The 13,334-nt window shown below is 39.0% G+C and overlaps 1 protein-coding gene across 6 annotated transcripts in view; it reads right to left on the reverse strand.

Moving 5' to 3' along the window:
* Pcnx1 (pecanex 1) overlaps positions 1 to 13,334 on the reverse strand; it is a 134,839-nt gene that overhangs the window by 45,368 nt on the left and 76,137 nt on the right. For 4 of the 6 annotated variants that reach the window (XM_040742811.1, XM_040742809.1, XM_040742808.1 and 1 more), the window contains 4 exons: positions 9,591 to 9,681; positions 8,147 to 8,204; positions 6,308 to 6,525; positions 1,514 to 1,667 (listed from right to left, as the gene is read on the reverse strand). In XM_040742811.1, the coding sequence (XP_040598745.1) occupies positions 1,514 to 1,667; positions 6,308 to 6,525; positions 8,147 to 8,204; positions 9,591 to 9,681 (521 nt within the window). The remainder of the gene's footprint in view (positions 1 to 1,513; positions 1,668 to 6,307; positions 6,526 to 8,146; positions 8,205 to 9,590; positions 9,682 to 13,334) is intronic. The other 2 variants (XM_040742810.1, XM_040742813.1) reach the window with 1 other exon arrangement.

Raw genomic sequence — 13,334 nt, forward strand, 5'->3', positions numbered from 1 at the left:
CCCCTATCCTCCTTCTCTTCCAGAGGCATACACCACACCTTTCCCAGGACAGCCCATCACCACCTGCTGACTCACACCACACCAAGATGCTGAGTCTGACATCTGGCCCTTCCCTGGATATGAGCCTGGCTAATCTTTCAAACTCTGACTCCTGCTTCCCTTTTCTGTTTCTGACAGTACTGCTGCTCTAGACAGCTAGTTAAGCAACAACCACCTGTGGCCTCTCTCCTTATCTAACCACACTAACCTGAAATAGTGAACAAAATTAACAAACAAGATATACTAGAGCCAGAGAATGAGTTTCTATGGGTTAAAACAACAAAGGAATAGATTAGGAATCTGAGGAAAATACAAGAATAAGAAACAGCAATTTTAACATATACACCAAATTTAATCAAAGAGACTTAGCTACTTGTTATTGAGGGAGGAAGAAAGAGCTTAAAATGCCTATCACTGTAAAAACAAAGAAAACCATCAACCAGGAGTGATAACATGCTCTTTCTAATCTTGTCTGTCAGTCAGACATACAGGACTAAAGCCTGCCAATGAGGCGAGCTTTCACATCTGAATCTGGACATAATGTGTATAATGCAGTGATGACTAAAGCAGTAAAAGTTGCTTTTCTGGCAATTATATAAACCAAGAGTAGGGCACACAAGTCCCAAGAATTCTCACCTAATCAGCGACATGCAAAGAATAAAGAAGCAACAATAAATGAGTCACCCGAGAACCAAGAGCCGCCCAGGCTGTGCAAGGTCACAGGGCAGTGGAGAGGAAGACATGGAAACGGAGACAGTATTAACAGATGTTAAATGACAGAGAAGGCCCTGGCAGTACAGAACAGAGCCATAAAATAGGTGGTTTACGTCAGATGTTAGTTCTAAATGGATAGAAAAATCAAGAGAACTGAAGCAGCTGTCCCAGCAGCCTTGGGAGGGCTCTGCACACCAGCATGTCTAAGGGAAACAACCTATGCAGAGTAAGGCAAGCTGACTAAAAAGAAGGAGGCTCTCTGCTAACAGCCTGCACTGGCTTTACGCAGAAGGCAACGTTTTGGCCAGACAATCACTGATGGGCTGGAGTCTCCCACTTTCTTAACTGCTTACGAGGCAAAACGGTGGCTTCTGAGCCACTGCTCAATATTGTCTTTTTGATGTCCCCTAAAAATAAAAACTATTTCTAGTTTTTTACATTACCAATGACAACTTTAGTAAATCTCACCCATAGAACAGAAGGCTCAAAGGTGAGAAAAGAAAGATTAGTGCTGGTAAATTAAACAGAAATAATTCTCAAAGACACAAATTCTTACTTTAACAAATCTTTTCTTTTAATATGAAGAATTCATTGTTAGTAAATTAAACTTACACACAATTATTTTTAAAGTTTACACCCTGTTTTGGTCTCTACATAATCCAATGTAAACCTCCATGGAAAATAAACCTAAAAATTACCATACTGAGGATAGTTGGGGAATGGCCTTTAAACACGGCATGGAAGGCAGAGACACTGGTACCTTGAGCAGTGAGTACTGGCAGCTAGCGATCACCAGGCAGAACTGGAACACCCAGATGTCTCTGAAGAAGCCTTGGATGAGAAGAATGGATCCCAAAAAAGCCACAAGAATTGCCAGGACAACAGCTAATACATTTTCCAGGATCTCACGGTTTCTGTAGAGGGGAAAATTAACACAGAGGTCTATCGTTGAGTATGAGAAAATAATCAGACTGAAAATAGAGAAGACATCACCATGAGGCCTGCTGGGGTGTATTCTGGATGCCTGGTTTGAAGAACATTACACATTGTACAGAAAAACAAACTACTACCTGAGGAAAGCTGTCCTATGACACCATGGCAGCGGAGTGCCTTCTAACACGGCTGTCCTATGAAGACAAAATACCAATTTTTCTCATAACATCTTCTCTGTAAAATAACTATCCAACTTGGATGGCAAAAAAAAAGCTGGCACAGGAAGACGTTTAAAATGCAAAATCTCAAAAAGGTTTCTAGAAATAGTGAGATGTTATTTCATAGGATTATGCTTGCAACCAAATCTGACAGCAAGTGGTTTTGTTTCTCCATGTCTCATCTTCATCTGAAATAGCCCACTACCTCACTTACTAGATACTTTAACACAGGTTCTTACATGTGTTGAGAATGAAGCACAGCTAAGACCACCAATCCTGCCTCTATCAAAGCTGTGGAGGCAATTCTATGCCCAGTGAACTCCCACTGTAAAAGAGGCAACACGATGTCCAAGATACCACATACAGAAACAGAAGATTTTTATGCTGTACCAAAAAGCTAAAAATCTACCCAATTCATTTCTTGGGAAGTTTCACTCATAAATGTTGAAGAAACGCTTGCGCTTATAGAATATTAAGTGACATATACATAGCATGTCCACTATATGAACCAAACATGACAAAACCATGTAAGTCTTCTTACTAAAAGCATAAAGACCGGAAAACACATTACACCAAATTATTATCATAATGGCTTTGTGGATGGATTATGGTATGCATCTCTATTTTCAATACTTTCCACATACTTACATACTTAACTCTTCTGTGGATAAAGAATTTATAATCACAACATTTTTAAAGTTCACTTTCATTAATTCAATACTACATTTATAGCCACTAGCCACCCCCACTTAAGAGTGCAACAGTGTTTTTGAGTCAAGAAGTATTGGTATTTTCATTCCATTGTAGATGGTAGACACATGATGGCCATCAGCTCCCTTTCCCATTCTCACAATGCTGCTCACCATCTTCTTTATGTCGTCTTTGGCTCTGTACAGTGCTCTAAGTTGATGAATCCAATTATGAATCAGTTATTTTATTGATTTTGGCTTTTGTGTCAGGCTAGTAAGTTTTCTATAACCTTGAAAAAATATTGTTTGATATATTTTTCTGTCTTATGTTCCACATTTATGCTTATGATCAATTTTGATCTAGTTTTTGTGATATGGCACAAGGTAAAGATTCAAATTTTATTTTTTGCATATGGAAATCTGCTATCTTACTGCCAAGTCTCTACTTCACTGATCTGAATAATATTTAAATAACACCTGGGCCTGGAGTTTATTTTGGTAATTCCCATTTATTTAGATGGATCTACGATAATTACATCTTTTTAGGAATTTGTCCTTTTCATCTGTCTACTGTCAACTTATTGACACAAGCTATTGATAATGTTCCCTTACTGCCCTTTAGTTCCTGTGGGATCTGTAGTGATATCACCTCTCACAGTTCATATCTGGTCACCAGTGTCTCCCCCTCATCACGCAGCTTAAGGTTCATCAGTTTCACTGTGGCTCCCAAAGATACAGTATTGGGGTTCCTTATTTTTCTGTTTTCTTACTATGTTCTTGCTTGTCCGCAGTTGGGATGCATGCTTATTTATCTAGTTCCTAGTGAAGAAGTGAATCACAGAACAGCTGTCTTCTTGGTCTAACTTAGGTACTCAGTGCTATGAATAAACTTTCCTGAGAGCCATTTTCATTTACTTGAAAATACTTCGTAGTTTTCCCCTCAAATTCTTCTCTACCCACTGATTACTTACAACTATTAACTTCCATATACATCAGGGTTTTCCAAGGCTCAATGGTTTAATTCTGTTGTCAAAGACTATACTCCATGTGACCTAATTCCTTTCACTGACCCTTATGGGTCAGGATCTGGTCAGTCTATATAACATCCCATGAGCACCTAAACAATATGTAATCTCATTACAGGCGTGGATGCTCCATGAGTGCCAATTTAGTGTTCAAGTCAACTATCTCTGCAACAGTTGGGTTCCTAGTGTCCCCAAAGAAGCATGTGTTGAAGGCTTGCTCCCCAGCCTGTGCAGCTATTGGAAGGCTGTGGCACCTTGAGGAGGTGTGGTTATGTTGAAGGAAGTCAAGTCAGGGGTGTGCCTCTGAGGGACTGCTGGAAGCCCTGCCCTTTCCTGTCTGTCTCTGTTTCCAGCAGCAATGGAGTAATAAGCAGCTTCCTATATGAAGGTCACTCTGCTATTCTGCTCATCACAGGCCCCACAGCAAAGAATCAAATAACCATGGACTAAAACTTTGAAAAATGTGAACCAAAAGAAATCTTCTTCCTTTATAAGCTAATTCAGATTTTTCATCACAGCACAAAAAGCTATCAATTGCAAAGAGGTACAAAATTCACCTATAACCATAGTTCGTCTGTTTCTCCTGTTTCAATTGGTTTCTGCTTGATGGTCTTTTAGGTGGTAGGAGTGCTGTGCTGGTGAGAAAACTTGGTTCTTTCTGTGTGCTAAGCATGTGCTGTGTCATCAGGATACACTGTCAGCTCCTATGGAGTTGAAGTTCTCTTTTAGGTACAGAAAATTTAGGACTGCTATGTTTTACAGGTTAAATTGAGCCTTTATCATTATGAAATAGCTGTCTTTATCACTGGCAATATGCTCTTGTGGTGGTTTGAATATGCTGGCCCCCATATTGGGAGTATGTATGGCCTTGTGGGAGAAAGTGTGTCACCGTGGGGGGCAGACTTTGAGGTTTCCTATGCTCAAGATACTGCCCAGTGTCTGAGTCTACTTCCTGTTGCTTTCTCATCAAGATGTAGATGCGGCTAGCACTATGTCTGCCTGCACATTGCCATGTTCCCTGCCACGCCTGAACCTCTGCACTGCAAGTAAACCACCTCAATTAAATGTTTGCTAAGAGTTGTCATGGTCATGCTGTCTCTTCACTGCAACAGAAACCCTAACTCAGACACTTTTGCTCTGAGATCTGCTCTTAAGAGTGGCCAGTCCTCTCAACCTCTGAGCCATCTCTTCAGCCCGTCTCCATGGTCTTTTAAAGGGTATTTAACGATATTTAAATTACTGTAAGCTGACAGCTCTTTTCCTTCCAGTACTGTTGGTGCTGTTCCACTGTCTTCTCACATGTGTAACTTTCAGGCAAATGGATGTTTCCTCATGCTTATTCTTTTGTATACAGTATTCTTTTGATATTTTTCTTGTGGTTTTAAAGACTATCACTGGACTTGAACGAGTATGTCCTTTGGGTAGGTTTCTCATGCTGCTTCTGCTTAGGTTACCCTGGGTTTCTTGATAGTTTTCATACAATATGCAGTGTCCACCATTATTTCAAGTCTTGTCTCTTCTTGAAGTTGTCCCACAGCACACTCATTTTGGTTTTATGCTCTTGTCACTGCTTTGCTCTAGATGGTTCTCCTGATGTGCTTACAAATTTAGCAATCTTTTCTTTCAAGTTTTAACTACCAGCAATCCTACCTAGTCCATTTTTTTTATCGCAACACTGTAGTATTCAACTCTGTAATTATTTCCTCTTTCATGTCTCTACTACTTAATTTTTCAAATAAAAAACGGTTGTAATTATTTTAAAACTCTGTATCTGCTAACAATTAACATCCCTACCAGTTATAGGTGGGTCTTGATTTACTCTTTTTCCCATGAGTCATGTCCTCTCACTCTGCATCGCTGGTCTCCTCTGAGTAGATGCCAGGTGTCAGTCACTACTTGTTGTGAGATACAAGTCTTGGATGTCTGCAAGCAAGGTCTTCCTAAGCATACAGCTCTTCGGATACATGAGCTAACCATGGTCTGCTGAGCTTAAGGAAGCCTGCTATGTGTCTCCCATGTCTCCAGCATTCTCTCAACAGCTCATTTCTGTGATATTTTGTACTATGGACTCCAAGACCCTCAGTTTCATTTCTTTAACTCAAGACATGTACCGAATTCTATGCTCCCCTTCCTGTATCACAAAACTAGGAACACTTACCACCCAAAGTGGTGGTGACTTAGAGTGCACACCACCGACCTCCTACTCTTCAGGCTCACTGTCATCTACTGACTTATCTCCAAGGTTTTGTCTGTCTCTGTCTCACAGGGAAGGTAAATCCAGTACTGTTCCTATTTGTTGACTGGAACCAGCTACTGGTCACCACGTCTGTAATAAGTGAATGTGTTTACCACTAGAACAGCATGCTACACAACAGGGTTCCTCTTCCAGCTTCCCTCTTCCATATTACCTATAACCTTAAGATCATAAAACATTTCATGTGCTCTTTCAACAATCAACTGCATGACTCACACTAGTAATAAAACATATCCCTAAATAAACATCATAGGATTACAAGGAAAAAACTTCTAATCGCTTAAGAGAGTTAATATTTAAAAGCTCTGTTACTTTTAGTTTGATCTCAAGAGGATGAACATAGAAAGCATTTTCCAACATGATATTCAGGTAATTAGGAAAAATTCAGTTTAAAAACACTATCTTTATATCTTTAATACCGTGCTATGATCTTACCTATCAAACAGTGCCAAAAGTGTGAGTCTGTCAAAGTTAACGCCGATCCACAGCTGGGGTAGGATCCAAAAGCGGTAATAGTGTTTAACTTTTTGGGCAGCTTCTTCTGTGGGGCCATAAGTGGCTGCCAAGTCAGGGCTTAGATCAATGTCCTGCTGCTCCAACAGATCTGTGTCAATGGTCAACAGCCTATTCAACCGAATCTGTGGGCGAGAAAGCTAGAAACATGCCGGCACTGAAAGGGTTAATTAAATATTCTTGATCTAATCAGGACTCAGTTTGTAAATTACTTAAAGCCCCTAATTCTCTATTCTAGTTCACTCCTAGCAAAAACTCCATGATACCTGGAATCTACAGAAGGTGGCAACAGGAAGTAAACAAAGCAAATCCGATCGCCAGACCTTTAGGACAAGTGTCTGAACGATGGTAACACAGCTGGTGAGACCACTAAACCCTTTCCTGCGGGTCACTGGGGCCTCCCCTCCGCCATCATTTTTAAGCCCTATTCTCACTGAGTCGTGAACTGTACGCCAGCAGCAAACCCGAGCCTTTTAGCTCTCTTTCTTCTCCAGTCTCATCCCTGTATCACTGTTTTTAAGCTCTTCGGTGCTAGCAGGTTCCCCACCTGAACCTACAGAGCAAAGCACTAACTTGGTTAAATTTTAGGTCTATTCACCAGCCCTACAGTTTCCCCTTCCTGTGAAGACACCAAATGTTTACTGGTATTGGCACAGCACAGGGCAGGACTTTGCTGTCTCTGGATTCCTATGCCACTTAAGAGTGGAAAACAACAGTATGATCATCTTTCCACTCCTGCTATAGCAGGCAAAGTCTTTACTATTCAAACATACATGGAACACTCAAGAAAATCCGCTGGTTTTGATGGCTAAATATTGATACTTCTCCAAACGTTTTCTTATCTATTCTAGGGCGTCTCAATTCTGGCACAATAGATGTTTTTGGCTAGAAATTTTTGCTATGGGGGGCTGTGCCAAACACTACAGAATGTGTCTTAGCATCTACAGCTTACAGTGATGTTCCTCAGCTGTGTCAAGTCAAATGTTTCCAGATACAGCCAAATACCCACTGGCTGCAAACCACTGCTCTGTGCCACCTCACAGTCCCAGCCTTAAAACCCTGCTCATAACTCATCTTCAAGCAGCCATTAGACAGAGTATCTCAGAAGAAAATTCATACACATCACTAATAAGGATTTCATCCCTTTTGTTTTCCAACTTAACTTACATGCATCTTGATAGCAAAAGCCATGTTTTAAAATCCCCATTTTATCCCACACAATATACTTTCATATAATAACGTTACTCAGTTTTCCGTCAACTAACACATTCACTAGTCAACACATGGTTAAAAAACAGTACCAAATCATACTATTCAAAGTGAGGTCACTGAATACAGTACATGGCTGTGCAGGTTAAGGCATCTGCTGCCAAGCCTGAAGAATTGAGTCTGATCTCTAGGACCGAGTCCCTTACGTTGTTCTCTGACCTCCATGAGTGCGCATATTCTCATGCACACACGAGTCCACACACAAAATAAACAAAAAAAGGCAAAAAGAAAAAGTATGCTGCAGTGGGCCTTTTCAGACCTGCAAAATAGAAACCAGGGTAACTTGGGACTCACGCATCCATATGGCTAACTGAAGTCTGTGAGGGTCAAAGAGCCGTGGCAATAAAACAAAGGGGATTTTGCCATGCATTCCAACAAAAGTGGCATTTTGTGATTTCATTCATTTGAGTGATTTTTATGGTTAGCTGTATAAATATACTTTTCAGATTGAATCTAAACATGTACCACATTATAAAAAACAAAAAAGCTTACCACGTCATGTGGATAAAATCGAACTGAGGTAGAACTTGATACATGAGAATCCGTGTCACTAAAATAAAATGAAAAAGACTTTAAGGGAGTAAATAGCTTGTTAAACAGTTTTTTTGTTGGTTTTTCATCAGTTAACAATTAGGCAACACTTATACTATCTTCATTCTTCCATGTAAATACCAAAATGCAAATCATCATTTTCCTAAGTTATGACCCAGAGCACCTGTGAGCACCCAAGTTCAAACTGCCTCTCTTATTGAAATCTTCAAGCCTCATTCCTGATCAGTAACATCAAATAACGATGCCTCTATCACAGGGGTCTTACAGTTTGTTTAAATGAGGTAATCCAAGGAAAGCAATTAAACTGATTGGAATAGTACAGACAAAATAAACTTAATCTATATTTTAAAAGGGCCTAGCATGTGCCAAAGCGGTCGAGTCTGGATTTCAAGCCTGAGGCTACAGCACATTTCCAGTATTCCGGACACACTTCTGTTGAAGCACTGGGTGGTAATCACTCCAACCCCAGTCTTCCACTATCACAGAATCAGCTAACCTTCCACTTAGTAATTTCTGTCAGGGTGGATTATGAAATAAGAATCAGCAGCTAAACTGATTGACTGTAAGGTCCCACTTGCTTTAAAAAGCACTTGAAAAATAAGTGAGCCACCCAAAGTTACAAAACAGACACATATGGCCTGTTATTAAGTGTAAGTCCTAAAATAAGACTCAAATGGCCATTAGGAAAAAAATCGATACATTCTAGACTCTATACTATAAAAAGGTTATATGATTCAAATATCTAGTTTATTTGTATTTTCCTAACATTTTTATTACCTTGCAAATTCCTTCCTGAAAGGAAATAAACACTGAAAAATATTTAATGGAAGAAAACTAACTTTTGAGTCTGAACTCCATTGCAGCTATTTGTCTGAAAAACTTTTTATATCATGCAATACAGTCAGACATCTGGTTACATCTGGAACTGGGCAAACTATCCCATGAGGTTTAATGAAAATTTTTACTTAATTTTTAAAAGCAGAATGACTTACAGTTTTAAAATAGTGCTTTCCCCCCATAACAAAAAAAACACCCTTAATTCTATGGATTCAAAAATTCTGATAAGCATTAATTAAGCTCAATATAAACATTTTCAAAATAATTTATATCTCACATGGCAACGTACAGTTAGTAACAATTCATTGTATATCTGAAAATGAGCGAAAGTAGATTGTGTTTTTAAAATAAGATAACCTATATAAACAGGGTAGGTGTAGCCAGCCATTCCACAATGCATACAATATTCCAAAACATCCTGGTGTACACCAGCAGTGTACAGTGTTTCTGTACATTAGAAAATATACGCTTTCAAACAAGCTTCTATACCTCATTGGTTAAACCTTTAAACATGTAAGTCACACACTCCTGATGCCCCCACACCTACCAGATATTGGATGCTCTTCTTGCTGCTGGTTCAAAATTCACAAGTGACATGTCACAGCCACCAGTCTCATAGAGCGTAGATGAGAACTTACCTAGAAAATGAACAAGTTTTGAAGAGAGTCATTAGGATAGCCAGAAGTTTTCTGATATATTATATTAATTATATGATATATTAAATCTCCTAACTTTTTATATTATAAAAATTCTACAACCCATTTAAAACCATAATCTCCATGGAGTTCGGAATGATGGGTGATAATATGGCAGCAGATATAATCAAGTATTAAAAGGAAGAGACTCGAGTCAGCTCTCTTTTTCCCTTCCAAACAATCACGTTGATGAGTGATTTGATGTTCACAAGCCACCTGGCCTGAATGGCACTATGCAAGGCTGCACAAAGTTTGAGGCAGTTCAAACTTCATGAAAATAAAATGGTTATTTTTATTTTGTTCAGAAGAAATGAAAAGTCAAAAATAGCTCAACGGAAGTTAAATAATGTTGGTACTAATTAAACTATTTCATAAACATTATTAGCTATACAATGTTTCCAAAAGAGTTGTATAAACACTTAGGAATGACAATTGTTAAAACCAAATAGCTCTACAGAATCTAAAGGTACTAAAAATTAAACTGACTAAATAAACACCTAAGAATTAGAACTTAGCTCTAGGGAGCTGCATGCAGTCCCATTCCCAACAAGTCCCTGCTGCAATGCCCTACACCAACAACCATGGCTCTGTCTACAATAGTCTGCCTTTCTATCTTTGAAAAGAATAAGGAAAAATAAATAAATAAAATGAAATGAACCAGAAAACAATAGCACAAATGCTCAGCTATCCCAAAACAAACTCCATTATATACAATAGTTTCTACTAATGGGATTTTAAAGCTGAGACGCTGCTTGAAACATAGTGTTGTGTTTCATAGACCTTGAGACTCTATGGTATAGCTATGATGGGGAGGGTGTATAAGCAAATCATGTAAGTAAGTGTGAACTGCTTAGAAGCCAGCGAGATAGGCATATACTTACGTAGCTACACGGTTTGGTCCAGGCTTTGATAATTTACAGGGTTTGTTTTAGAAGCTGCAATCACTGCGATGCCACTGTCTCATACCTAGGCTGTCTTGAACTCCCTATCTACTCAAGGATGACCTGGAACTTCTGATTTTCTCTACCTCCAGAGTGCTGGGACTACAAGGGTGTGCCTTTATACCCAGTTGATGAAGTGCTGGGATGCAACCCAGGGCTTCGTGCACACTACACAAGCACTGGACCAACATCCTAGTCTGAAATATGAGCAACCTTTAAAACTTTTAATAAAATTTGGTCTCACAATTTCATATACACATATAAATACTATACAATTAGTTCTGATTTCTGTCACCTAATATCAAGACTCTTAAAGGTCACATTTTTCTATGTCCACATGAAAATACTAAATTACAAGGGCTATTATGTAACAAAAGACCTCCTAATATCCTAATATTATAATTTAAAATTCATAAAACATTTCAGCTATTGCTTCATCTTTTAATATGACTCCATCCCAAATATAATACTCTGGTGAATAATAAATGCTTGATTACATTCTATTGATCACTAGGTAATGTAAAATTTACTATTGTATTATCTGTATAACAATACACTACGGAAAGCCAGGGAAACAATTCAGAGAAATACTCCTTTCAACAGAGAGTGAGATGACTCATGAAATGAACAATAAAGGGGAAATATGGTGACAGAGGCAAGCCCCAATACTTTAACTATTATATAAGCATAAAAAGAGAAAACTATTTAGTGCACGTAGCATAGTTTTACTTTTAAAGGGTGGACTATGAATATATGGATTGCCCAAGTTTGTTTTCTCTGCCCTTTCAGTCAGTTCCAAGTAATTTAAAAACCACATTAGTGGCCAAAAACGAGATGATAAAACTGTCAATCCATTTACTTCTTAGAAGTCACTGAAATTTTTTCTCAAGTATGGTAGTGGGTTGCAGAAATTGCTAGTAACTAAATGACTGTGTGTGACGTTCAACGAGAGAGGAATGTATACAATTTGTACGTATTTCAGAAATTAGTTAATTTTGTGTTCAATAGTTCCAATTACTGCAGGATTTTCTGAATATTAAAGTTTACACAGAATTTTGGCAATGTGTTCTGTCTCCATATATTTAAAATAGTATTTCTCTACAACAAATCAACAAAAGATACTATCTTTCTAACTATCAAATGCAAATGTGAAGAACATCAATTTTAAAATTATTTAAAAATAAAATTGACTTAGGAGTATGTATACATACATACATGCACACACACACACACACACACATATACATACATACATGTAAAGAACAATTAGAGGAAAAGAGTCCTGAAGCCATGAAAAGGAGGAGGGAATACAAGGCAGGAGTTAGAGGGAGGAAATATAAAGGGGGAAATGATGTTACTAAATTTTAATTTTAAAAAACTAAAGCAATAAAATGTAGACATTTAAACAGAAACATGAAATATGTCTCAGAAATGAGGCCGGCCAGCAGACAGGCATGACTCCAACAGCACTGAATCTTCTGGAGAACCTGCTAAGTCTTGTCGCCTGTCCCAGTCACATGGTCTGCACCACAGCACACCCTTGGAAACCAACTGCACAGCAATGCTCCCCTGCACTCTTTTATCTTCCCACAGAGCAACTGACAGCACTCTGCTAGCACTGCATTTTATTCACAAGATGAACACACCAGGGGAAAATGTACTAAAAATATACAGCCTGCAGATCCAATGAAACATTTACCAACACGTCAGTGCACTAACTTGATAATCTAGCAAAGGCAATCTATTCCCCAAGCTGTGACAGAACTACATACCGTCATTGTTTATATCAAAATATTCAAAATTTAAACTTGGGGCTCAAAATATTCTTAGGAATCCATTTAATATCTAGCAATGAAAACCCTCAAACTGCACATTCTTGAGAGCTTGTTTGGAGGTTCTAGCAGGGGAGCGCAGCTACTCGTATACCCTTGACGGAAGACCAGTCCTCCTCTATTCAGGGAAGGTTGTCCTCTTCGATGGAGCATGCAGCTTTGGGAGGGACGCACATGGAGCGGTGAGGGAGGAAGGGGACACTCACTTAGCCAGCCAGATCAGCCGAATCAACCCTGGCGATCAATGGGGTGACAGATGTAGCAGCCAGATCGCCCTCACATCCCTGCACATTCTTTCTTAAGGAAGAAAGCTGAGCATTCGTGCTCCCCATCTCATAATTGACCACGTTTAAATGGTTCAGTCATTAGTTAAGATAAGCAAGGCAACTTATGACCAAGTAAAACACTAAAGCCAGTATTTCTAATTTGTAAAAATGATATTATCACCACAAGGCAATCTCTAAAGACAAGAGATAAGTTAAGGCACCCAGAAATTTCACCAATGAATATTTAACAATTAATCCTACTGCAAAATCTTTTCTGAATAGGAAAATTGTACCTTGGTGCAGAATGTGAGCCATGAACAACAGTGACCTAATGTCTAAGGACTGAAGCCAGAAATGGCAGAGCAGACATTCTAAACATCATTGGCATGACACTCCCAGACATGGGGCAGTAAAGGGACTCTCCAACGTCTTCCATCTGTAGGACACTCAGCACATGGTACACAACACGATGGGAATGTTAAGCACAGACTCAGCTTCCAAACTCCTACGGCATCCTTGATGCTTGCTCTGGATACCCACATGCATTGGAAAGAGGA

The sequence above is a fragment of the Mesocricetus auratus genome, unplaced genomic scaffold (genome assembly GCF_017639785.1).
Source record: "Mesocricetus auratus isolate SY011 unplaced genomic scaffold, BCM_Maur_2.0 Super-Scaffold_15014, whole genome shotgun sequence".
NCBI lineage: Eukaryota > Metazoa > Chordata > Mammalia > Rodentia > Cricetidae > Mesocricetus > Mesocricetus auratus.